Source organism: Pelophylax lessonae (genome assembly GCF_965119305.1).
Source record: "Pelophylax lessonae genome assembly, chromosome: 1".
Taxonomy (NCBI): domain Eukaryota; kingdom Metazoa; phylum Chordata; class Amphibia; order Anura; family Ranidae; genus Pelophylax; species Pelophylax lessonae.
This window is the reverse complement of record NC_138768.1, coordinates 534,489,479-534,513,383: the sequence shown is the minus strand read 5'-3', so window position 1 is coordinate 534,513,383 and position 23,905 is coordinate 534,489,479. Positions and strand designations below refer to the sequence as shown.

At 40.9% G+C, this 23,905-nt stretch overlaps 1 protein-coding gene across 2 annotated transcripts in view; it reads right to left on the bottom strand.

The window, feature by feature from the left end:
- Window positions 1-6,194: 6,194 nt before the first annotated feature.
- Window positions 6,195-23,905, bottom strand: part of TMEM150C (transmembrane protein 150C) — a 370,732-nt gene continuing 353,021 nt past the window's right edge. The window contains exons 8-11 of one of the 2 annotated variants that reach the window (XR_014225911.1): window positions 22,523-22,650; window positions 15,872-16,049; window positions 6,448-7,155; window positions 6,195-6,290 (exon numbers count right to left, since the gene is read on the bottom strand). Coding sequence is in view for 1 of the 2 variants with exons in the window: in XM_082272324.1 (XP_082128450.1) it covers window positions 6,938-7,155; window positions 15,872-16,049; window positions 22,523-22,650 (524 nt within the window). In the remaining variant the exon portion in view is untranslated. Of the gene's footprint in view, window positions 6,291-6,445; window positions 7,156-15,871; window positions 16,050-22,522; window positions 22,651-23,905 lie in introns of those variants that run through there. The other variant, XM_082272324.1, reaches the window with a different exon arrangement.

Sequence of the window (23,905 nt, the reverse complement as noted above, 5' to 3'; positions counted from 1 at the left end):
GACAAAAATCTTTCCCTTAGTTAGTAAACGCAATAACTTTTGCGCAAACCAATCAAAATACGCTTTTTGCAATTTTTTTTACCAAACATAGGTAGCATAAAACAAATTGGCCGAAAATTTTAAAAAATTTTGATTTTTACATTTTTTTTGGGGGGAATTTCATTTAAAAAAAAGGGAAAAATATTGCTATTTTTGCAAAATGGACGCTCTTTTTTTGTTTATAGCGCGTGATCAAAAAATCGCACAGGTGATCAAATACCGCCAAAAGAAAGCTCTGTTTGTGGGAAAAAAAGGACGCCAAATTCGTTTAGGTACAGCGTCGCACGACCGCGCAATTCTCCGTTAAAGTCACGCAGTGCCGAATCGCAAAATACCCCCTGGTCGGAATGGGGGTAAAATCTTCCGGGGCTTAAGTGGTTAAAATTGATTGACTGGTATCACAGTTTTTTAAGTGGCTGCTTTTTATATTATTTTTCTGAGCGCGGAATTTCTTGTTTTATTAAGTTAGCTCAGTAGATTGTTTTAAGAAAGGCCTGGATCCTTTTTAATTTATATGCAAATTTGATCCAAGGAACATCCGTTTGTCTCTTGGGGGATCAGGAAGGATTTTCCCCTGCTGGAGCAAATTGGATCATGCTTTATTGGGGTTTATTGCCTTCCCCCAGATCAACTATGGGTATAGGATTGTATATATATATATATATATATATATATATATATATATAGGATTGCATATATATTTTTTCCCTTCTATTGGTTGAACTGGATGGACTTGTGTCTTTTTTCAACAATACTAACTATGTTACTCTACATTATATCTAAAAAGAGATCAAATTTATGATCTGCTTGACTTTTTTTTGCTTATCAGCTTCTCTTATTGTTAGTGTATTTTATGCTCTGCCCAAGAGAATTCCTCTTCTTCCAACGTGGCCTAGTAAGGTCAAAAGGTTGGATATCCCTGCCCTAGACCTAAGCAAGCAATTAACCCTTGCAGTGCAGTTGCAGCTCCACTGCAAGGGAGAATTTTCCTTAGGTTGGACTGTAAGTTGGGCTTTAATCATAGGTAGAGTGGCCGGAGAACGGACAGTTTTGCCCCCTCATTTGGCAGTCTTTCCCTGGAATAGATACTAATATTTTAAAGAAAATTAAAAACAAAAAGGTAAAATCAATTGGCTTTGTAAGCCTGAAATCTAAATCAAGAAACACATGCCAGTCCATTGCATGATGCAGTGCTTGTGATAGTGCAGCAAATATTTCATACATTGAACAGAAGAAAAAGGTAGTGTATTAGCACTAGCTGTTGTTTGTCACATAACTTTTGCAAATGTCTTTTAATAAGGTGCTCATATAAACAAGCTCCACTGGCGACACATAAAGTACAGCTAAACAGGAGTATTTCTCTCATTTTCACATTTAAAAAATAATTCACAAATTTCAATATAAAAAGTAATCTTTTCTGCCCATTTCTGAATTAAAAATCTTCTAAGACACAAAATACCTCTCTAAATATTATCTGTTTATATAGCAATGATCTTTTTTTATAAATCAGTGCAAGAAGCAATCTTGTGCTGCAACTTCAATACTCAAGGATTCTATGGTATAAGTGTAACTGCAAAAAACTAATGGAAACTTTCGGCTGCTGAGGGTTGGAGCGCAACATTGCCATGAGCAATGTATAATGAAATAAAGTCCGCTATACAGCATAGTCACGTTTTTCTTTTTTAATAGTAACATGCATATCTGTATAACAAACTGACACTTTGTAAATATATTCTACATAGTTTGATTTTTTTTATCTTCCTTATTAAAAAAAAACTCACAGGCTGCGTGCTTCCTGTGGAACAATTTGTCTTTGTTATTTGTGATAATTCAAGCCAGTCATTTTGCATAAATCACTTAAGCCCTAACTGAAACTCATTTATGGAATTTGAAGTCATTTAACATCATGTCTTATAATCATCCTATCAATCTTCTCTGGTTGAATATCAAACATGATGATCATCATAGGCCCATACAGACTTCAATGCCGGGCCAGCTGCTTGATTCTAATAATGACGCAAGTCATTCACTGTTTATGGCCTTACAGAACAGCTATGTGGATGACAATAGATATGAAGGCAGGTCTTTGTTTAAGCAAAACAATTATACTGAAGTTCACTGGAATATGTAAAATGTAATTAAAAAGTATAGTGTAGACTTTACATAATGTACGTTATATAATACTAGAAGTGCTCTACCCATTATAAAACTAACAAATTTAATTCTGCCATAACATGCCACGTACATGGTAAGAAATCTGATTTACACCATTCACTTTTTCCAAAATTTAAAGCAAAAAGCATTTGACTTTGCAGTAAACAATGACAAGGCTTTAGCTACCTATAACCATTGGAAAAAAAGTCAGAAATCAGGTATCCATCCAACTGCTGAACATATCCTCTCCATTCCAATGAAATTCACATCTTTATCCTACAAGAGTTTATGAACCACTATAAAAATCAATACCATGATTGTACTGAGAGTTGCAAGTCAACCTTCTATGACTAGGAGGTCCTCCAAGGTTATATGCTACTGTCTTCTGTATCCTGGAGAAGGCCTTAAGTCAAAATTTATGAAAATCACAAATAACAGACAACTTTCAACCTGAACTCTATGCAAGTGGCTAAATACACAGTAATATAAGACTGAAATGTGAACTGTTTTACCAGCAGAAGGATTTGTAATTCAATTCTGAAGAATCTTGTAATCCAGAATACCCTGGCAGGCAATATGGCTATATCCTGGACCTCTGCTGCCATTAACTCCTACAGCTTGGTCTAGGAGACATCCTCAACCTCCAGACTGGACCAAGTAAGAATAGCATCTCACTGATGAGTAATCACTTTTCTTTTCTTAGCAAGCTTTCAGGAATAGACTGATGGCACAGTATGCCTAATCGCCTCCCTCATTTTCCCATTCTAAGTCCTGTTGTGCAGAGGACTGCAGAGAGGTGATATAAATTCAGGTACTATTAGAATTTAAAAACAAGATTTTTTTTTTTTTTTTTATGAAAGTATCACTACATTTATTTCTATGTTTCTGCATATATGTCTGAAGTTCATAATCTTAAAAAATCAGTTCTATGGTGTGCACCATATGGTGCCAGCATGTACCTGACTCTTAGCTTTTCTGCTTTCCATTTCAAAGTAATGTCAACGCTTCTGTGGATTCTTTGCATGTACTGATTTTCTGAAAGTAGATGTTTGCATATAGGTTAATGCCCACCGTTTTTCATATGACACTGTTTAGGCCTGCCAGTTGTTGGCTCAGGCAATGAATGCCATCTCATAGCAGGAGGGAGGGAGTGTTTCCACCCATCATTGCCAAGAAGTGAGGGTCTACTATTGATATTCAGGTCTACTATTGGTCTCGAAAACATGTTACAGTAACACTAATAATAACAGCTTTTCACTTATCTTTTAAAGCCCAGTTCCAGGCTGCTGCTAAATTTACTCATGCAGTGGGTTCTGTCTTTCTATACATTGCAAGGGTTAAATGTACTTTGCCTGGGGGGGGGGGATAAGTACAAATACCTTATTCCTCACTCTCTCAGCATCTGTTGCTCTCCTCCACTGTCCAATGGTCTAGGTCAGTGATGGGGAACCTTGGCATCCCAGATGTTTTGGAACTACATTTCCCATGAGGCTCAACTACAGTGCAGAGTGCATGAGCATCATGGGAAATGTAGTTCCAAAACATATGGGGTGCCAAGGTTCGCCATCACTGATCTAGGTTGTGGGCGGGCACTCACCATCTGCTGGTACAATGCAGGCCTGCTGGTTTTGCATTGTGAACAGCTGGACAGTGAAATCAATTTGCTTTAGGGGAACTGTTGCATGGAGAGGAGAGGAAGACTGTGGGAGTCAGGAATAGGGTAAGTATTTGTACTTATTACTTATCCCCCCCCCCATAGCCAAAAGAGCATGTAACCCATTCAGTGCAGGGGGACCCCATTGTATGGGTAGATTTACCAACAGCCCAGATTGAGGCTTTAGTTTAGTGCAGAATCACTTTGAAAGGTAAACTCCAGCCCCCCCAAAAAAACACACAAAATTTAGCAGGTGTGTAATAATTAAAACATTATTATATGTATCTGGTATAATAAGTGTACGCATCTAAATTCAGCTTGGCATCAGCCTCCTATAATCTTCACTACAGCAGCACACTGGAGGGGCAACAAGAGTCAATCAGGTGTGCACAAATGCTGACAAGGACGCCAAAAGGAGAGAGCACAGTGTTGACCCAATCAGTTTGCTGTAGCTCCTTACCTGTTCAATCACAGGCTGGGGCAGGAAGGTGACTAGGCTGTATTGCTCAGCTGCATTAGAGAAAATTAAGTCAGCATCCTGGTAGTCCTGTGGAAATCCCAGGAATGGATGGACAGAAATACAAATCCAATTTCAGGCAAAATGTTTTCCAAATGTGTATTTCAAATGTGTATTTAGCTTTTTGCCAAAAGTTCAGCTTTCATTTCTTATAAATATTCATGTTTTTTTTTTTTTTTATTAAAGACTAGTAAGGGAAAAATACCCTTACTCATCATAGATTGTTTGATAGGTGGCATTTCATTCAATGCAATAAAATATATTTTTATTTTATTTATTTATTTCAGGTTCTTATATAGAGCTGTCATATATGTACACTATTGTAATCTGTTTAGACTGTAAACAGAACACAATCTAAGTAATGCTTAAAAAGTAATAGCTATAGAATACTAAATAGTCACATTATTAAGGGTACAGCCATTCCATTGTTCTAATATGCACGTGAAATTATAACTACAGCTGCCTTGCATTTTAAAATCGAATTTCAACAAATATATAGTGAAGATATATGCAATCAGTGTATTTTGTAAAAATGTAAATGTGTATGCACTTATTTAAAGCTGCCATAATAGTAAAAAACTAACATTACAGTTCAACTCCAGGGACAAGTTTTGCACAGAGTCGGGAAGGGTTTTGTTTCTGTTTTATTTGTTCTGCTGTGATCTTGTTGGGGGTATTTTACCTCAATTACTTTCCTGCTGAAAAGGAAAAACTTCCAATGGAGACACTTTTTTTGCTGTATGTTTCCCTGAAAGGGATAAAATTGGAGAGGAAGTGAGGGAAAATCTCTCCAGTAGGACGAGAGCGTTAACAAATTCTGAAGTTTCAACCCCTGCTTACTCTAAGAAGAACATTTTGGATGGAAACACAATTTAACAAGTGTTATTTCTGTTTGATTTTAAACATGTAGAAGCTTAGAGCTGTTACCTGAAACATGGGATCCGACTAGTTTCTAAGATGGCTTCACCTTTTTTTTCTTATGTATTCTTGAACCGGCCTTTCAATCTATTAGAATTTGTAGACCAATTAACTCAGGTTGCTATGTATAGAAGACCTCACTTCCTGTTCTGGTGCTTTTAAGCACAGGAAACAAGGGGGAAAAAAGTGGTTGTAAACCCTTACATATACCTAGTGAAGTGACTGGCCTCAGGTGATACATAGAGATAAAAACAAATCCTTCTTCATAAGTTGTACCTGTTTATCTGCAGTCTTCTCTTCTCTACTCCAGTTCAAAGTGCTGAATTTATAATGACAGAGATTACGCTTAGTGCTCTTAATTGAGTACACACTATAGAGGGATATGCTTCATTCATGTTTTTATGTCTGAGGTTTACAAACACTTTAACCATGACAGCAAAACACTTTTTCATGTTAAGCAGGAAGGGGTTAGCAGGGCCGGGACGAGGGGTGGGAAGGACGGCTGCCCCGGCCGCAATGGTTTGCTGTAGGGTTGGGGGTGCCTTTCTTCTGTTATAAGGCTGACAGGAGTAGTGACAGAGGCAGTGATTTTGAAGTCTGTGACTGCTGGATGTAGGATCCCCTAAGCTTTCATATAATGGAGGGGAGGGGGGGGGGTGCAGTTTGGCATCCTTGCCCTGGGTGTTGGATGACCAGTATTTTTTGTCCCAATAATGTTACCACCTAGGACAACTCTATCCAAAACCAAGTTCCACACTCATTTAGTCGTGGGATTCTGGAATAAGTACAAATATTTGTCTTAATCCTTGCTCCTGCAGGCTTCCTCTGTTTTTTAGGACCAGATCCCCAAAGTTGATTCTCTTCTGACTCTGCCGGTTGCAGCTCTCTGACCTCATTATGTATAATGTACAGGAGGACTTCAAATATCCCCACACTTTCTGGAAACATTAGAGAGCTATGGCTACTGGGGAGCAAGGAATAAGGTATTTATATTTACTTATTTTAGTCCTTCTAGATCAGGGGTCTTCAAACTATGACCCTCCAGTTGTTCAGGAACTACAATTCTCATCATGCCTAGTCATGTCTGTGAATGTCATAGTTTTACAATGCCTCATGGGATGTGTAGTTCAGCTGGAGGCCCTAGTTTGTGGATCCCGTTCTAGACAAAACAAGCATTTAGCCCATGGAGTGCTAGGGGGATTGGCCAATGAATGGGTAAATTTTACACAGGCCTGGAGTTTAGCTTTAAGGATTGGCAGTATTCAACAAGTTAGCCAGTCTTAGTAAATCCTTTAACATAATCTCACATTGGACCACATTCTTGTTGTTTCATTCTGTACAGCAGTCCATATCTTTGCACAGGAATGATGAGAAGAATGCTGTGGATTGCTTTCTGTGCAGGATCCATGAACTATGGTAATCCAAGGAATGCTTTTTCTTCACAGGTGCAAGTTTTTCACTAGGCAGCAGTTTTTTTTTTTTTTAATACCAGATTTCAAATAAAAAATATCTGTTTAAAAATTAACACTGAAGAAAGTTTGATAAATGTTGCGCTGTCCTTTGTAACCACCTTTTAAATGTTCTCACATTTACTCCAGGCTATAGACTTTGTTCATGTGTCCACGTTTACAGGCCACGTTCTGTGAACATCATTTTTACAGCTGATCTGTTTGGTACTCTGACATGTCAGACATATTTTCAGACATACTGTGGAAAATCTCCTGGTGCTGCTGGTTTTCAACACAAATGATTTCAAATCTACAGTGTCTAAACTCCACTGCCAGTGTTCCAAAAAAAGTTACAAAACACATCACAAGCACCCACTGGACTCTTGGTGCGTAAATGTTCATTTTCTGCCATTCAAGGATGAAATCTGTAGAGTGCTAAGTAAAGGAAAAACTGGCACGTTGCACACAAAATACAGTCACAGCTCATTTTACTCATAAGGATAGCATAGGGCTATAGGTGTTCACAGGCTTTTGTTCATGTTTGCATTTCTTCTCTCCTAATAGGTCAATGTGGATGGAAAAGCAGTTTGATGCAGTTCAGAAGGAGGTCAAATGCCAATCGGAAGCAATTCAACTGCAGGTCAAATGCACCTATCTATGAATTCTGAATGATCTCTAAGCATTCAATACTGATCTTAAATGCATGTGGAAAAAAACCTGAAATCAAGCTTGATTTGCCTGTCTGCACAAACCCAAACCTTGTTGACACAGGCCCTTAGATGTGTGTTTAGTCTTTAACATGTTAGCAATTGTAGTTTGGAGTCAAAATTTTGGAAACTCCAAAATTCTGACCCATACTTATAGCAAATAGTATTTGTCTTGAAATGGGTGTATGGTATTACTGTATTTTGCAGTCCAGTGGATGCAGTTCTCATTAGTGTCTAAATGATTGTGGAAGATTAGATCCAGCCAGTCTGTCTTATTAGAAAATACTGTACAGTGCATTCGGAAAGTATTCACAGAGCTTCACTTTTTCCACATTTTGTTATGTTACAGCCTTATTTCAGAATGGCATGTTAGAAAAATCCGCGCTTAGGATATATTAGAATCTCTACAAATACTGGCTGCAGCCCACCTATATGACTATATTCCTAAGATATATAGTGAGAAATAAAAAATTAAAAGAAGGTGTATGGCGCTGCCAATGTGCTCATAATAATAAATAAACGCCTCTGTAAGTGCCAAAGTGCAATAAATATACACTGTGTATCTTCTGGTATTTGAGAAATAAAATTGGTGACTAGAATGATATAAATAAATAAAGTGATATAAAATTACAGGTGACTGTATAAAATTAAATGTATATACAGTGTAATGTTATTCAAAAATATCCAAAAGCCATAGTGTAAAACAAAATGTACAAGCCATAGGTTGGTTAAATTAATAACGGGTATATGGTGATAATATGACCTGTCACAAATGAGTGATAGGAGATAGGAGATAAAAAACCAGGAGTGGCATGTTATAAAAAATAATAATGAGAATACGTAATAAAAATGAGGTGGTAAAAAAGCGTGATAAAAATTAGGTGTATTGTTAACAGCTATATCAATCCCTAGGTATAGCCGAATAAATAATATAAATATTACAATATAAGCCAATAGCACGTTATAAACCAACAGGGCACTATATATAAAACCATCCAAGAGGTATAAAAATGTAAAAAAATTGCAGACAGCAGACAGAATGGATTAAATTTCAGAATGGATTAAATTAATTATTTTACTCAGAATTCTACAAACAATACCCTATAATGACAACGTGAAAGAAGTTTGTTTGAAAACTTTGCAAGTTTATTAAAATTAAAAATAAAAAAAAATCACATGTACATAAGTATTCACAGCCTTGTGTCAATACTTTGTTGAAGCACCTTTGGCAACAATTACAGTCTCAAGTCTTTTTGAATATGATGCTACAAGCTTGGCAAACCTATATTTGGGCAGTTTCTCCCATTCTTCTTTGCAGGACTTCTCAAGCTCCATCAGGTTGGATGGGGAGCGTCTGTGCACAGCCATTTTCAGATCTCTCCACAGATGTTCAAGCCGATTGAACAAGTCTGGGCTCTGGCTGGGAAACTCAAGGACATTCACAGAGTTGTCCCATAGCCACTCCTTTGTTATCTTGGCTGTGTGCTTAGGGTTGTTGTCCTGTTGGAAGATGAACCTTTGCCCCAGTCTGAGGTCAAGAGCGCTCTGGAGCAGGTTTTCATCAAGGATGTGTCTGTACATTGCTGCATTCATCTTTCCCTTGATCCTGACTAGTCTCCCAGTTCCTGCCACTGAAAAACCTCCCCACAGCATGATACTGCCACCACCATGCTTCACTCTAGGGATGATATTGGCCAGGTGATGAGTGTTTTTTTAGTTTTTTTCTTTAAAAAATTTGCAAAGGTTCCAAACAAACTTCTTTCACATTGTCAATATGGCATATTATTTGTAGAATTTTGAGGAAAATATTGAATTTAATCCATTTTGGAATAAGGCTGTAACATAACAAAATGTGTAAAAAGTGAATCGCTGTGAATACTTTCCGGATGCACTGTATATCTGTGTAAAAAGCATACAACCTCAAAAGCTACTGTTACCTCAAAGGAACAATCCTCAGAGTGCCTACCAAGATCACTGGTTATTGCACTATCATCAAATGTCATCCAAGGGAGCCTAAAAAGGGTTGGTAGCATGTGGTTCCCTTATTTCTCCACTAGAAATTGTCTTTTATTCTGTGCAACAAGAAAATTTACTTAATTTTTAACCTGAAAATATTTGAGGGCCTTCTTTAAAATGCAGTTTATTTTAATACAAATGTTTAGCAGCGAAAACTATCCATCACCAACATTAATGAGTATGTCATTTGATGCTAGTTGCTACAATGCACAATCCTAGGCCGGTGTTCTATCAGATTACCGCTACCCATCAGATTATGTAACAGAAGTGATGTTCCAACCAAAAAATACTTACTGCGTATGCACTATGTGTTCCAACATGCGTTTCACGCTGCTATTTGTTTCAAACACTTCATGATCTGACGGGTAGCGGTAATCTGATAGACATCTTACTGCACCCAGCTACGTCTTGAACTTCAGAGTAATTTTAGCAATAAAGTGTGCATAAATAAATAAATATACTATATTGACATCTGTGATGCTGTTTTGATGTTACATTTGTAACAAGCTGGACGCCAATAGTAGGAAGGTGGCGGAGGCCATGTTGGTACACCCCGCACTGCTCAGCGCTAAACCTTTATGCTTTCAAAATTAAACATCCAAACAGCATCACAGATGTCAATATACTGTACTTTATTTATATACGCTCGCTTTATTGCTAAAATGACTCTCCAGATCAAGACGTAGCTGGGTGTAGTAAGATGCCACTGTTGGTAGTGAAGTGGCGAAGGGTGTGGAATGCATGGTGCGCCGTGAAATGCATGCTGGAACGCATAGTGCATTGGCAGTAAGTATTTTTGTTCGGAACATCACTTCCGTTGCACAATCTGATGGGTAGCGGTAATCTGATAGAACACCGGCTATAGCCACCAGCAATAATCACTGTCTTCTCCTGGGAAGGATGTTTTTCCCTGCCCCCTCTGCCGGGAATAGACAATTACTCAGCAGGAGGGATTCCCCTGTCAGGGGAATTGTGTGAATTTCCACGGGTTGCAGGAAAGAACTTCCCAATATCTACAGCCTGCCTTAGAGAGAAAGCAGCTGATGACTGTTTACCCTCTCTAAGCTGGAAAGAATACTGTACATAGGGCTTAATGAGGCCACAGGTCAGAAGTTGGGTGTTACTCACTTAATTTATATAGGGTGTATTAAAGATTTACTGGGCAAATTGCCCCGTAAGAAAAAACAAAAACAAAAAAAAAAAACAGGCATTTGCCCGAATGAGATTTGACTGGGGTCTAAATATCGCTACTGCATCCCATAGTGACAAAGAAGTTGGCAGTAGGAACAACCAAGTGCAGTAGGGAACATTGCCTTTCCTGGAAGTATGGGTTTCAGTGGCTATGTTTCCCTTTAAAACTAGGTGCACCCTTTTCATTAAAAATGATCATGCAATTCCACCTGGTCTGGTTTTAACTCTGTGAATGTCTTTAAGCAAATTATTTTCTCGGTGTATCATTAAAAAAACGTTAGAATACATATGCTGTCAGGGCCGGACTGACCATCGGGCACACCGGGCATATTCCCGGTGGGCCGCGGCATCGGCTTTCACTCAGTCCGACTCCTCACAGTAGAAGTCAGACGTTCATTTCCCTCACTGCAGTGGCCGCGGCCGCTGTACTTGCCAGCTACACCGGCTCTGCTGCCAATCAGCCTTCTGCTCAGGGGGGGTGTGAGTCACACCCCCCTGAGCAGAAGGCTGATTGGCCGCGGAGCCGGAACTTAAGTCAAGAGAAGTATGTTCCTGCCTGAAGTATGTAAGTGTGTTTCCTCCCGCCGCGCCGGTGTCCTGCTCGATATGACGATGTGTCACTCGCGTGGGGGGAGGGCCCCGGCGATGTGCGGTCATGTGCGGAGCTCCGGCCGGTCACCGGGACTGATTGCTATGCACGGCCGGGGGAGGAGGGCGCACTGATCACACTACTTCCATTCATCCCGGGCTGGCCGGGCTGCACTGCGTGCTGGGAAATGTAGTCTGCACACAGCGCCGCTCTATGAGCCATGCAGGGATTCGAACTACAATTCCCAGCGGGCCCCGCTCCTGGATGAGCCATCTGCCTGTCATTCTGGAGCACTGACTGTATTCGATCACCTGAGCCCTGGACATGACCTACATAGTGTGTGTGAGAGCACCGACCTTTCCCATCTGTCATCAGCACATCTGGCCGACCAGTCATGTACCATGTCATATCCATTATACACATTGCTGCCCGCAGCCTACAATCTCAGTCTGACTGTCATTGCAATTGGATGGATAGACAGGACCTCATACTATAATGTTGGGACATTCTTTATATTGGACAGATCAAAATGTGACCATGTGTGGCCAGGTTCAGACCTGTGTGTAAATCCACCGCTCCTCTGATGAGCAATTCACGTTCAGATCGCTCTTCAGGGGCAATTGGCTTGAGGTGATTTTGACGACATCTCACCCCAGTTTTGCTGAACATGTACGCTGCATTGCACATGTTCACAAAGCATTTGTGACAGGTCCCCATTGGCTAAAAACATGTTGGATAGTTTCTAGTGTAAGCCTGCATCATTGCAGGGATACATCACGGGATGTAAGGCGACGTTCTTAATCCATGCCACGTAGAGAGCCATTTGTATCCACATAGGGATGTACAGGTGTTCCCCCTGCTGGCAGTCTCGTTCATATCTATAAGTGATGTGCTCAACCACACATCTAAATGAAGCCATAGGCCTCCTTCACACAGCCATTTAGCTGCATACATCTCTCTGCATTTGGCCTGGCACCGTCTCGGATCCACCCCTGGGTGTCATGGGGTATTCCTACCTTTTGTTCCATCTGGTGGCACTCCGAGGTGTGTGAGATCAAGGGGTGAATTGAGGGGTGCTACTTGGTCTGTTTGCACATGCATGCATATACACTCACCAGCCCCTTTATTAGGTACACCTGGCTAGTAGCATGTCGGAACCCCTTTTGCCTTTAGCCCCCCTCCCCCAGTGCTCTTAACCCTCCCCCAGTGCTCTTAGCCCCCCAGTGCTCTTAACCCCCCAGTGCTCATTAGCCCCCCTGTGCTCCTTAGCCCCCCGTTCTCTTCAAGTCCCCACAGTGCTTTTCATCTCCCCCTATGCTCTCTGGCTCCCCCAGTGCTCTCCACCCCCCTGTGCCCCCTGACTCCCCCCTAAGTGATTTCCAGCCCCCCCCCAGTGCTCTCCAGTCCCCCCCCCCATGCTCTCCATCCCCCTGGTTTTCCCTGCCCGCCCGCCCCCAGTGCTATCCACACCCTGCACCTTCCAACCCCCCTGCAATGCTTTCCAACCCCCCCCCCTTAATTCTCTCCCCCCCCCCTTGCCCTTCAGCTCCTCCAGTGCTATCTGCTTTCCCTGTGCTCTCTGGCCCCCCTAGTGTCCTTCTATCTTCTATCATATCCTCAGTCTCTGACCTTCTCTTGTATCACATCTGCAGTCTCTCCTGTATCATGTCTGCAGTCTCTGGCCATCTCCTGTATCATGTCTACAGTCTCTGACCATCTCTTGTATCATGTCTGCAGTCTCTGACCATCTCTTGTATCATGTCTGCAGTCTCTTACCATCTCTTGTATCATGTCTGCAGTCTCTGACCATCTCTTGTATCATGTCTGCAGTCTCTTACCATCTCTTGTATCATGTCTGCAATCTCTGACCATCTCTTGTATCATGTCTGCAATCTCTGACCATCTCTTGTATCATGTCTGTAGTCTCTGACCATCTCTTGTATCAGGTCCGTAGTCTCTGACCATCTCTTGTATCATGTTTGCAGTCTCTGACCATCTCCTGTACTATGTCCAGCGGGAACACTCTGCAGCCACACCGCACAGCACACCCAAGGTAAGTGGAGGACTGGAGAGAGGAGTGACTTCTACTTAGGGATTTCTTTTGCAGATAGGCTGGGCTGGCACTGGCAGCAACAATTTTATTCAAAGAAATCAGGATTTCTTCTGCAAATAAATTGTTGCTGCCAGTGCCAGCCTAATTCAAATCAGGATTTATTTTGCAAATAGGCTGGCCTGGCACTGGCAGCCAGGCATAGTACTAGTCTAGTATTTGCAGAAGAAATCCTGATTTGAATAAAATTGTTGCTGCCAGTGCCAACCTACCAGGGGCTGATCTAAGGTGTGAAGGTGCAGGAATTGGGGTGATCTGAGGTGTGAAGGTGCAGGAATTGGGGTGATCTGATGTGTGAAGGTGCAGGAATTGGGACTGATCTGAGGTGTGATGGTGCAAGAATTGGGACTGATCTGAGGTGTGATGGTGCAGGAATTGGGGTGATCTGATTTGTGAAGGTGCAAAACTCACTTGATTTCTTACTATTATTCAAGCGGTTTACAGCAGTTCCTTTATATGAAGCTGACAGTTGTTTTTTATGTATCTGGCACTCCCAATTTCTTTGAAAACATTTTTCGGCACACTGTGCCCAAAAAGGTTGTCTACCCCTTGAATAGAGTAACCCTCATCTTGTGCTGCTTCATACTATTTTTAGGACTCAACCATCAAAACAGGATTTAAAGTAATACAAAAAAAACAGCATCATATGGCAGCTCTGATCTAAATTGAAGATTAAACTAAAAAAGGTACCGCCCCCCCCCTCGCGGGCTGCTCAGTCCAAAATGCCCGGGCCTATTTTTTGTCCCAGTCCGGGCCTGTATGCTGTATATAAGTAAATTATTTCAATTCCTGTTCTCTTGTGATGAAGAACCTGCAGGGAGTGAATGCTAGAATACCGAACACAGCCTTTGAGTTGGGTAATTGCTATAAAGAGCATTTGACCCTGATGTGTCCCTAAGGCCCCTTTCACACAGGCGGACCGTTCAGATCCGCCTGTCCGTTTTTTTGGCGGATCTGAACGGTCCCCCTATGCATTCCTATGGGGCATCGGATGTCAGCAGAGACATGTCCGCTGACATCCGACCCGATCCGTCAAATCTGGATGGATGGAAACCCTATTTTCCATCCGCCCAGCGGATCGGATGGGATGGCATCGGATGAGAACGGACAAACGGTCCGCTCCCATCCAATTTCCCCCATAGAGATACATGGGGAACTGACAGCTGTGTCTCCGCACACAGCGCGGAGACACAGCTGTCATCCTCCTGCTCAGCGGGGGATCGGCGGCTCGATCCCCCGCTGAGAAAAACGGACTCCGTCCAACGGACGGAGTGTGTGAAAGGAGCCTAAGGGTCCTTTCACACGGCCGCTCCGTGTGGCCGCAAATCATCCTATTTTTTTGCGGACGATTTGCGGACATAATGTAAGTCAATGGCACTGCGGATGTCAGCGGAATACCATCCGCTGACATCCGATTTTCTTCCTTTCAGTTCTGTTCCGTTTTTTGGAACGGAACAGAACCCTATTTTTTCATCTGTTCAAAAAACGGAAAGGAAGGAAAATCGGATGTCAGTGGTGTCATCCGCTGACATCCGCAATGCCATAGACTTACATTAGGTCCGCATATCATCCGCAAACGGATGGGATGATATGCGGACACACGGAGCGGATGACACAAATGTCATCCGCTCCGTGAAAAAAAAAAAAAAAAAGTCCCGCAGCGGAGCGGCCGTGTGAAAGAAGCCTAAGGAAAATGAGGTGCTAGTAGCCAGCATTTGCAACTGATTACTAAACCAATGGAACAAATGGCTCCCTGTGGAGTATGCTACAAATGTAACTTGTAGAAGCATTTAGTAGCAATCATTCTTGCACAATCATATGCAGCTGATCGGTGCAAGATTCTTTTGCATACTACTAGAGTGGTGTACTCCATAGGGAGCCTTTTGTTCCACCTGTTTAGAAATCAAAGGCAACTCATAGATATTAATCTCTAATGGTTTTAATAGCATGACTGAGCTACTAAAATCTCTTAGTATAGCTCCAGCCTAATGACCTTAGTCTTCAAAACTGGTTAAATTTCTTAGTTGTAAGAGATTAAAATTTCCTGTGTAGATTTTTTTTTTTAAATTAAAATGATTATGTCAGTGGTCATCACAGGTACCTAAGTGTTTACATTATTCAATTTTATAAACCCCCATTTCTCCCTTTTTTACCATGGATTAAGTGGATTGAAGTTGACCTTTTTGCTTCACCACTGGGACAAAACCAAACCTTCTTCTCCTATAAGGACAGCAAGCAAAGACCAAGAGATCAGTTTCCTCGTAGCGTAGTCAGATGGTTGCTTACTGGGACCTTGTTTTCAGGTCATTAAACCTAGACAGATGAGCATTCCATGGGGGTGACAAAGCCCCCTGCTTTAAATCCACCCTTGAAATTGATATATGGCATTAGTTGAGGGCATGCTTTCTGCTTCAAGAAGATTTATACTGAACCGGGGAACTTTCAGGCTTGCTGTTACTCAGAATAACATTAATGGATGTTCTATACTGACACACACAATACATTTTCCACATGAATAAAAAGGATACAGATGATAACACAGAGTGTTATTGTGGCTGATAATATAACTCTAGGGATTCCAGTTATTTTTCCTTCATTCTTAATGTTTATTTTAAAGGTTAGGATGGACTGAATCCAGCAGGCTATTGTGCCAAATCCAAAGGTCATGGAAGTGCCAACATTATGTATAAGTTCGTTGCTCTTCAACTGATAGAAGAAAAACAGATGGACATGCTATTAAATGCAATTTCTTTTACATGATTAAAGGGCCAATGTCTTCCAAAGAAGACTATTCACAAATACCTAACAATGGCATAAAAGAATTTTGTTTTATGAAAATAGTACTCAGTGAGTCATCAATTCTTCTCTCCAGAAAATGTTAACTTTTTAAAAATGTTACAGTCCTTAGGTTACATACTGTAAAAGTTATGCATTGTTGGGGGTTACAGGTGGTACATTTCCAGTTCCGTGGTTTGGTAAAAACATTGCAGTTGCAAATAATTCCTTATTTTTAAAGCATTATTAAACCCCAAACCACAAATGTAATATAGTGCAGCTTGGCCATTATTAAATGTTGTATTTGTTTTATTTTTTTAGGCTTTTTTTTCCTCTTCACCGGGTGATCTGGCAAAAGGTAACACACCAGAGAAACCTTTGGTCAGCAGCATTGTTAATCTGGGGGAGAGGGGGCGGGAAGTGAAGTGTTAGATACACTAGCAGATTTAGATACCAACAAATTGATACCAAACTCCAGTTCATACCTTGTAAGCAGTTACAGCAACAGTTTTTTTCTCTTGGGATAAAGGCTTTACATAAATAAATAAAAAGAAGTCATTGCAAGCACCCTTGTCAGTGATAAATAATTTGTCTCAACCCCCCAAACTGTTATATCTGCTGGAGAGCCTGTTTTGTTGAAAAACAACAGATTTACTGGTGAGATCATCACGTTAAAAATAAAAGAAATAAAGCCTATAAAAGGAAAACAAATGCAGCTATGACTACTGAGCATCGGTAAGCTGCAATATAATAAATATTTGCTTTTGGGTTTAAAATATAATATATATATATATATATATATATATATATATATATATATATACACACACACACACACACTCACCAGCCACTTTATTAGGTACTTCTTGCTAGTCCTGGGCTGGACCCCTTTTTTGCCTCCAGAACTGCCTTAATTCTTTGTGGCATAGATTCAACAAGGTGTTGGAAACATTCCTCAGAGATTTTGGTCCATATTGACATAATAGTATCATGTAGTTGCTGCAGATTCTATGATTCTAATCTTCCATTCCATCACATCCCAAAGGTGCTCTATTGGATTGAGATCTGGTGACTGTGGAGGCCATTGGAGTACAGTGACCTCATTGTCATGTTCAAGAAACCAATGGTGAGATGATTTGAGCTTTGTGACATGGTACATTATCCTGCTGGAAGGAGTCATCAGAAGATGGGTACACTGTAGTTATAAAGGGATAGACATGGTCAGCAACAATACTCAGGTAGGCCGTGGCGTTTAAACAACGCTTAATTGGTTCTAAGGGGCCCAAATGTGGTAAGAAAATATCTCCCACATCATTACACCACTACCAGCCTGAACCATTAATACAAGGCAGGATGGATTCATGCATTCATGTAGTTTACACCAAATTCTTCTAACCCTACCATCTAAATGTCACAGCTGAAATTGAGACTCATCTGGCCAGGAAACGTTTTTTCAATCTTCTATTGTCCAATTTTGATGAGCCTGTGGGAATTGTAGCCTCAGTTTCCTTTTCTTAGCTGACAGGAGGGGCACCCGGTGTGGTCTTCTGCTGCTGTAGCTCATCTGCTTCAAAGTTCGATGTGTTGTATGTTCAGAGATAGTATTTTGCATTCCATGGTTGTAACAAGTGGTTATTTGAATTGCTGTTGCCTTTTTATCATTTCAAACTAGTCTGCCCATTTTCCTCTGACCTCTGAATTCAACAAGGCATTTTTATCCACACAACTGCCACTTACTGGATATGTTCTCTTTTTTGGACCATTCTCTGTAAACCCTAGAGATGGTTGAGTGTGAAAATCGTAGTAGATCAGCAGTTTTTTAAATATTCAGACCAGCCCATCTGGCACCAACAACCATGCCATGTTCAAAGTCACCTAAATCCCCTTTCTTCCCCATTCGGTCGGTTTGAACTTCAGCAAGTTATCTTCAGCACATCTAGATGCCTAAATGCATTGAGTTGCTGCCATGTGATTGGCTGATTAATAGGTGAACAGGTGTACCTAATATAGTGGCTGGTGAGTGTATATGTATGTATATATATATATACATACACAGTATCTCACAAAAGTGAGTATACCCCTCACATTTTTGTAAATATTTTATTATTATATCTTTTCATGTGACAACACTGAAGAAATGACACGTTGCTACAATGTGAAGTAGTGAGTGTACAGCTTGTATAACAGTGTAAATTTGCTGTCCCCTTAAAATAACTCAACACACAGCCATTAATGTCTAAACAGCTGGCAACAAAAGTGAGTACACCCCTAAGTGAAAATGTCAAAATTGGGCCAAAAGTGTCAATATTTTGTGTGGACACCATAATTTTCCAGCACTAGCTTAACCCTCATGGGCATGGAGTTCACCAGAGCTTCACAGGTTGCCACTAGAGTCCTTTTCCACTCCTCCATGACATCATCACAGAGCTGGTGGATGTTAGAGACCTTGCACTCCTCCACCTTCCATTTAAGCAGGATGCCTCACAGATGCTCAATAGGGTTTATGTCTAGAGACATGCTTGGACAGTCAATCACGTTTACCCTCAGCTTCTTTAGCAAGGCAGTGGTTGTCTTGTAGGTTTGGGTGTTTGGGGTCGTTATCATGTTGGAATACTGCCCTGCGGCCCAGTCTCTGAAGGGAAGGGATCATGCCCTGCTTCAGTATGTCACAGTACATGTTGCCATTCATGGGTCCTCCAATGAACTGTAGCTCCCCAGTGCCTGCAGCACTCATGCAGCCCCAGACCATGACACTCCTACCACCATGCTTGACCGTAGGCAGGACACACTTGTGTTTGTACTCCTCACCTGGTTGCACACACGCTTTACACCATCTGAACCAAATACATTTATTTTGGTCTCATCAGACCACAGGACATGGTTCTAGTAATCCATGTCGTTAGTCTGCTTGTCTTCAGCAAACTATATGGGGGCATTCTTGTGCATCATCTTTTGAAGAGGCTTTCTTCTGGGACAACAGCCATGCAGACCAATTTGATGCAGTGTGCCACGTATAGTCTGAGCACTGACAGGCTGACCCCTACCCCTTCAACCTCTGCAGCAATGCTGGCAGCACTCATACGTTTATTTCCAAAGACAATCTCTGGATATGATGGTAAGCACGTGCACTCAACTTCTTTGGTGGACCATGGCAAGGCCTGTTCTGAGTGGAACCTGTCCTGTTAAACCGCTGTATGGTCCTGGCCACCGTGCTGCAGCTCAGTTTCAGGTTTTTGGCATTCTTCTTATAGCCTAGGCCATCTTTATGTAGAGCAACAATTCTTTTTTTCAGATCCCCACAGAGTTCTTTGCCATGAGGTGCCATGTTGAACTTCCACTGACCAGTATGAGGGAGTGAGAGTGATAACACCAAATCTAACACATCTGCTCCCCATTCACACCTGAGATCTTGTAACACTAACGATTCACATGACACTGGAGAGGTAAAGTGGCTAATTGGGCCCAATTTGGAAATTTTCACTTAGGAGTGTACTCACTTTTGTTGCCAGCAGTTTAGACATTAATGGCTGCGTGTTGAGGTATTTTAGGGGACAGCAAATGTATACTGTTATATAAGCTGTACACTCACTACTTTACATTGTAGCAAAGTGTCATTTCTTCAGTGTTCTCACATGAAAAGATATAAAATATTTACAAAAATGTAAGGGGTGTACTTACTTTTGAGAGATACTGTGTGTATATATATATATATATATATATATTGACACACACACACACACACACACACACACACAATACATGTTGAGTAAAAAGAAAGCTGCACAGACAATCAAAAGGGAGCCTCTGTCCGGAAATGTCCTGCTGACCGTGCAAGTGATGATGTTAATATATATTTACTTAGGGCCTGTTCAAAAGGTAAAAATAGGTAAAACAGTGCAGCGCTCTAAAACTATACTAAACAGCAATCAGATCAAATCACAATAAAAAGTCAATCTTCAAGACAGTCAGATGAAAGATCGGGTATAGAGATCAAATGAGAGGTATCGGAGTTAAAGTCCTTAATATGGTGCAAAGAATCCCAATGAATTCCAGAGGAGCCAGGTGCAGATAGTAGAAAAAACACACACTCCCTCCACCTTCCAGAGTGGCCTCTCACCTCAGTATGGTATTAAAAGGGCATTGCAAACATGTATACAGATCACAGACTCCGACCTCTTGATAATCCTTCCAGTGGTTAGTGGTGGAAACCCATCGGCAGTAAGCATAAACCTACACCGCTTTATACTGCACACTCCTGTATGTCTCTCCGATGGCAGGGTAATATAAGGAAAGAAATGCCAGGATAGTGTAATACTGACTTTAATACAGACTTAAAACATAACAAGATGGCCTCTTACTTGATTAAGATAAAATCGGGCATGAAACAGCAAAAGGACCGGGACAGCGGGGCTCGCTCGGTGTCACTCGGTCTCCTCCGTGTCAGCGGGTGACGTCAGACGCTCAATTCCTCCTCCTTCCGCACGCGTATCGCCTCCGTGGGTGGAGGCTTCGTCAGCGATGACGAAGCCTCCACCCACGGAGGCGATACGCGTGGGGAGGGAGGAGGAATTGAGCGTCTGACGTCACCCGCTGACACGGAGGAGACCGAGTGATACCGAGCGAGCCCCGCTGTCCCGGTCCTTTTGCTGTTTCATGCTGTCAGCGATGACGAAGCCTCCACCCACGGAGGCGATACGCGTGGGGAGGGAGGAGGAATTGAGCGTCTGACGTCACCCGCTGACACGGAGGAGACCGAGTGACACCGAGCGAGCCCCGCTGTCCCGGTCCTTTTGCTGTTTCATGCCCGATTTTATCTTAATCAAGTAAGAGGCCATCTTGTTATGTTTTAAGTCTGTATTAAAGTCAGTATTACACTATCCTGGCATTTCTTTCCTTATATTACCCTGCCATCGGAGAGACATACAGGAGTGTGCAGTATAAAGCGGTGTAGGTTTATGCTTACTGCCGATGGGTTTCCACCACTAACCACTGGAAGGATTATCAAGAGGTCGGAGTCTGTGATCTGTATACATGTTTGCAATGCCCTTTTAATACCATACTGAGGTGAGAGGCCACTCTGGAAGGTGGAGGGAGTGTGTGTTTTTTCTACTATCTGCACCTGGCTCCTCTGGAATTCATTGGGATTCTTTGCACCATATTAAGGACTTTAACTCCGATACCTCTCATTTGATCTCTATACCCGATCTTTCATCTGACTGTCTTGAAGATTGACTTTTTATTGTGATTTGATCTGATTGCTGTTTAGTATAGTTTTAGAGCGCTGCACTGTTTTACCTATTTTGATTTGCTATCCAGGTTTTGTTTCTGTGCCTGTTTAGTGTTCAGCTGCTAGTTGTTAGGGTCGAGCGCTGATATTCTATATCATTTGTCTGTTCAAAAGGTAGTGAATGTATCTTTCACCAAACATTGGGGGTGGTGAATCAATCACTGTCATTTAAAATTCATGCACCAGGAAGCTTGACCTGCAGTGGATTTTGGGGACAGTTAGATTAACTGCTTTAAAAACAATGAGTTTAAGTTAAGGCAAAACTTTTTATATTTGTAAAGAGAGGTTATAACCACCATCTGGTTTTTAGTTCTATCTGTATCCCCGTCCAAAGATTTACTCTCTTGGTCAATTCCACTGACCACCAATGTAACCAATGCAAAACCAGAAATTTGGGTTACCATCAGAACAGAGGCAGAAATCTTCCAATGGGCACACTTGTTTTTATGACAACTGTCTGACAGGGGGGATTTTGCTCACATCGGAAAGATATGCATTCACTTTCTGTAAGGTCTAGGGGACAGGAAGTGAATGGAAATTTTCCTAATGACACAGAAGGCAAACAAAAAATGACAGCAGTTTCAACCTTCCCCTACTCTATCAAATATAAAAAAAAACCTTTAGGCTTTAAATATACTGTATTTTAAAGTTAACGTTAAATCATAAGTACAAGTAGTATAACAGTTTATTTATTAAGGCTCCATTCACAACTGGGTATATTGTTTTCAGGCATTTTTCTGGGCTTTTTACAGGCGTTTTATTTTTGGCTTTTTACAGGAGTTTTGTTTGGGCTTTTTACAGACGTTTTTTTCGGGCTTTTTACAGGCGTTTTTTGCAGGTGTTTGGAGGAAGGCATTGACATCAAACAAAAACGCTTGTAATCAGCCAAAAAAGAAGCTCATGTACTTTTTTGAGCTTCAGGTGTTTTTCTTCTGGAGACAAAATGCTTAGATGTGAACAGGGGACATTTAAATGAATGGGATTTTGCTTGTTGGGCATTTCGAGACTTCAGAGATGAGCATTTTACGAGCTGAAATACGCTCAGGTGTGAACAGGGCCTTCAGGAAAACTAGTAGGGTTAAAAGAAACATGGCCTGGAAAATAAATAACCAATTACCTGAAAGTTACCCAACAACGTCATTCCAAATGATGTCAAACATAAGGCCACAAGTCCGCTGATACTAAGCCAGGGGCTGATGGTCTTTGGCTTCAATTGTATGAAACGCAGGACAGCAATAATTAAGGCTAAAACCAAAAGAATTCTGTTAGTGCAAGGCTTCATCAATGAGACAAAAACAATGTAAAAAGCAATATTAATAGTAACAACTGTCATCACCGCTAAAAATGATGAACTGTAACATTCTTTACTAAAAAAAAACAGGAATGTTTAGTCATTTAAATTCCTTCATTTCAATGGCTATAATACCTATAAAAATAATTCTAAAGAGTATTCCTAACTACAGCACTGCATATTGATTGTGTTCTTCTATGTGTGCAATTTATCAGTACTGGATGGATTAGTTATGGCGCCTGTCAAGTAATGGATGGCCATGCCTTGGACAAGTACTAACTTAACACCATTAAAAAGTGTTCCCTCATGCTGTCTGTCAACTAATGTGATGCTCTCTGTTAATTGTTGTAAGATCTATATATTACAAGGGCTTAATTTTGAATATATTTTCTTCAGGTCATGAAAAAATAGTTATTTACATACTGACTTTATCAACTGTGACAAAGAATTCATATCCATCACCAGTGATTCTTAGGTCAGTAAATGTGAAATAACATCCGTTGTAGAATGAAAAAAATGTTTTTTTGCACTTTTCAATTTCGGTTGAACTGTTTTTATAACTCATTAAATACCTAGAGTGAAATTCTGTTGGTCATTGACACAAAGGTCATGCATGTAGGAGTTTGCAATTGCTGCTTTATTTTGTTAAACGTATCACTCGAAGGCTTCTGTGAGCAATTACGGAGTGCTATCGGATGGAACTCATGTATATAAGATGGAATTCAGTTTAATAGTTGTACTGCTGAACCAAATGTGGCTTTGAGTTTTCTCATACTTAGTTCATGCCACAGCTTTCAGTTTAATTGTCCTGCATTATGATTACTGCGTGGTGGCTGCTCAGTAACTACAGCTATTTCTTAAATGCATCCTATCAATATCAATGGAAAAGCATGATGTGCACATTCCTGCCTTCCTGCATACCAACCACATTTTGGAGACATCTGGACTTACTTTCCTAGCCTGCTTTCAGTACAATGTGGATTTATATGGTGTAATCATAAGCCATTGAATTCAGTAAATAGCCAGCTGTGGTCATTGGATATCCATTATGTACTATGCAGTGTGCTGGTTGTAATGAAACCAGAGAATGAATTCATGGAAAAACAACCTCTTTTTTCGAAAATGTAAAGTGAAAATTACAATAGCCCACAGAATTCCTTAGTTATTGACTTGACTTCAGTAAAAACAAATCTAACGGGATGCTATGGG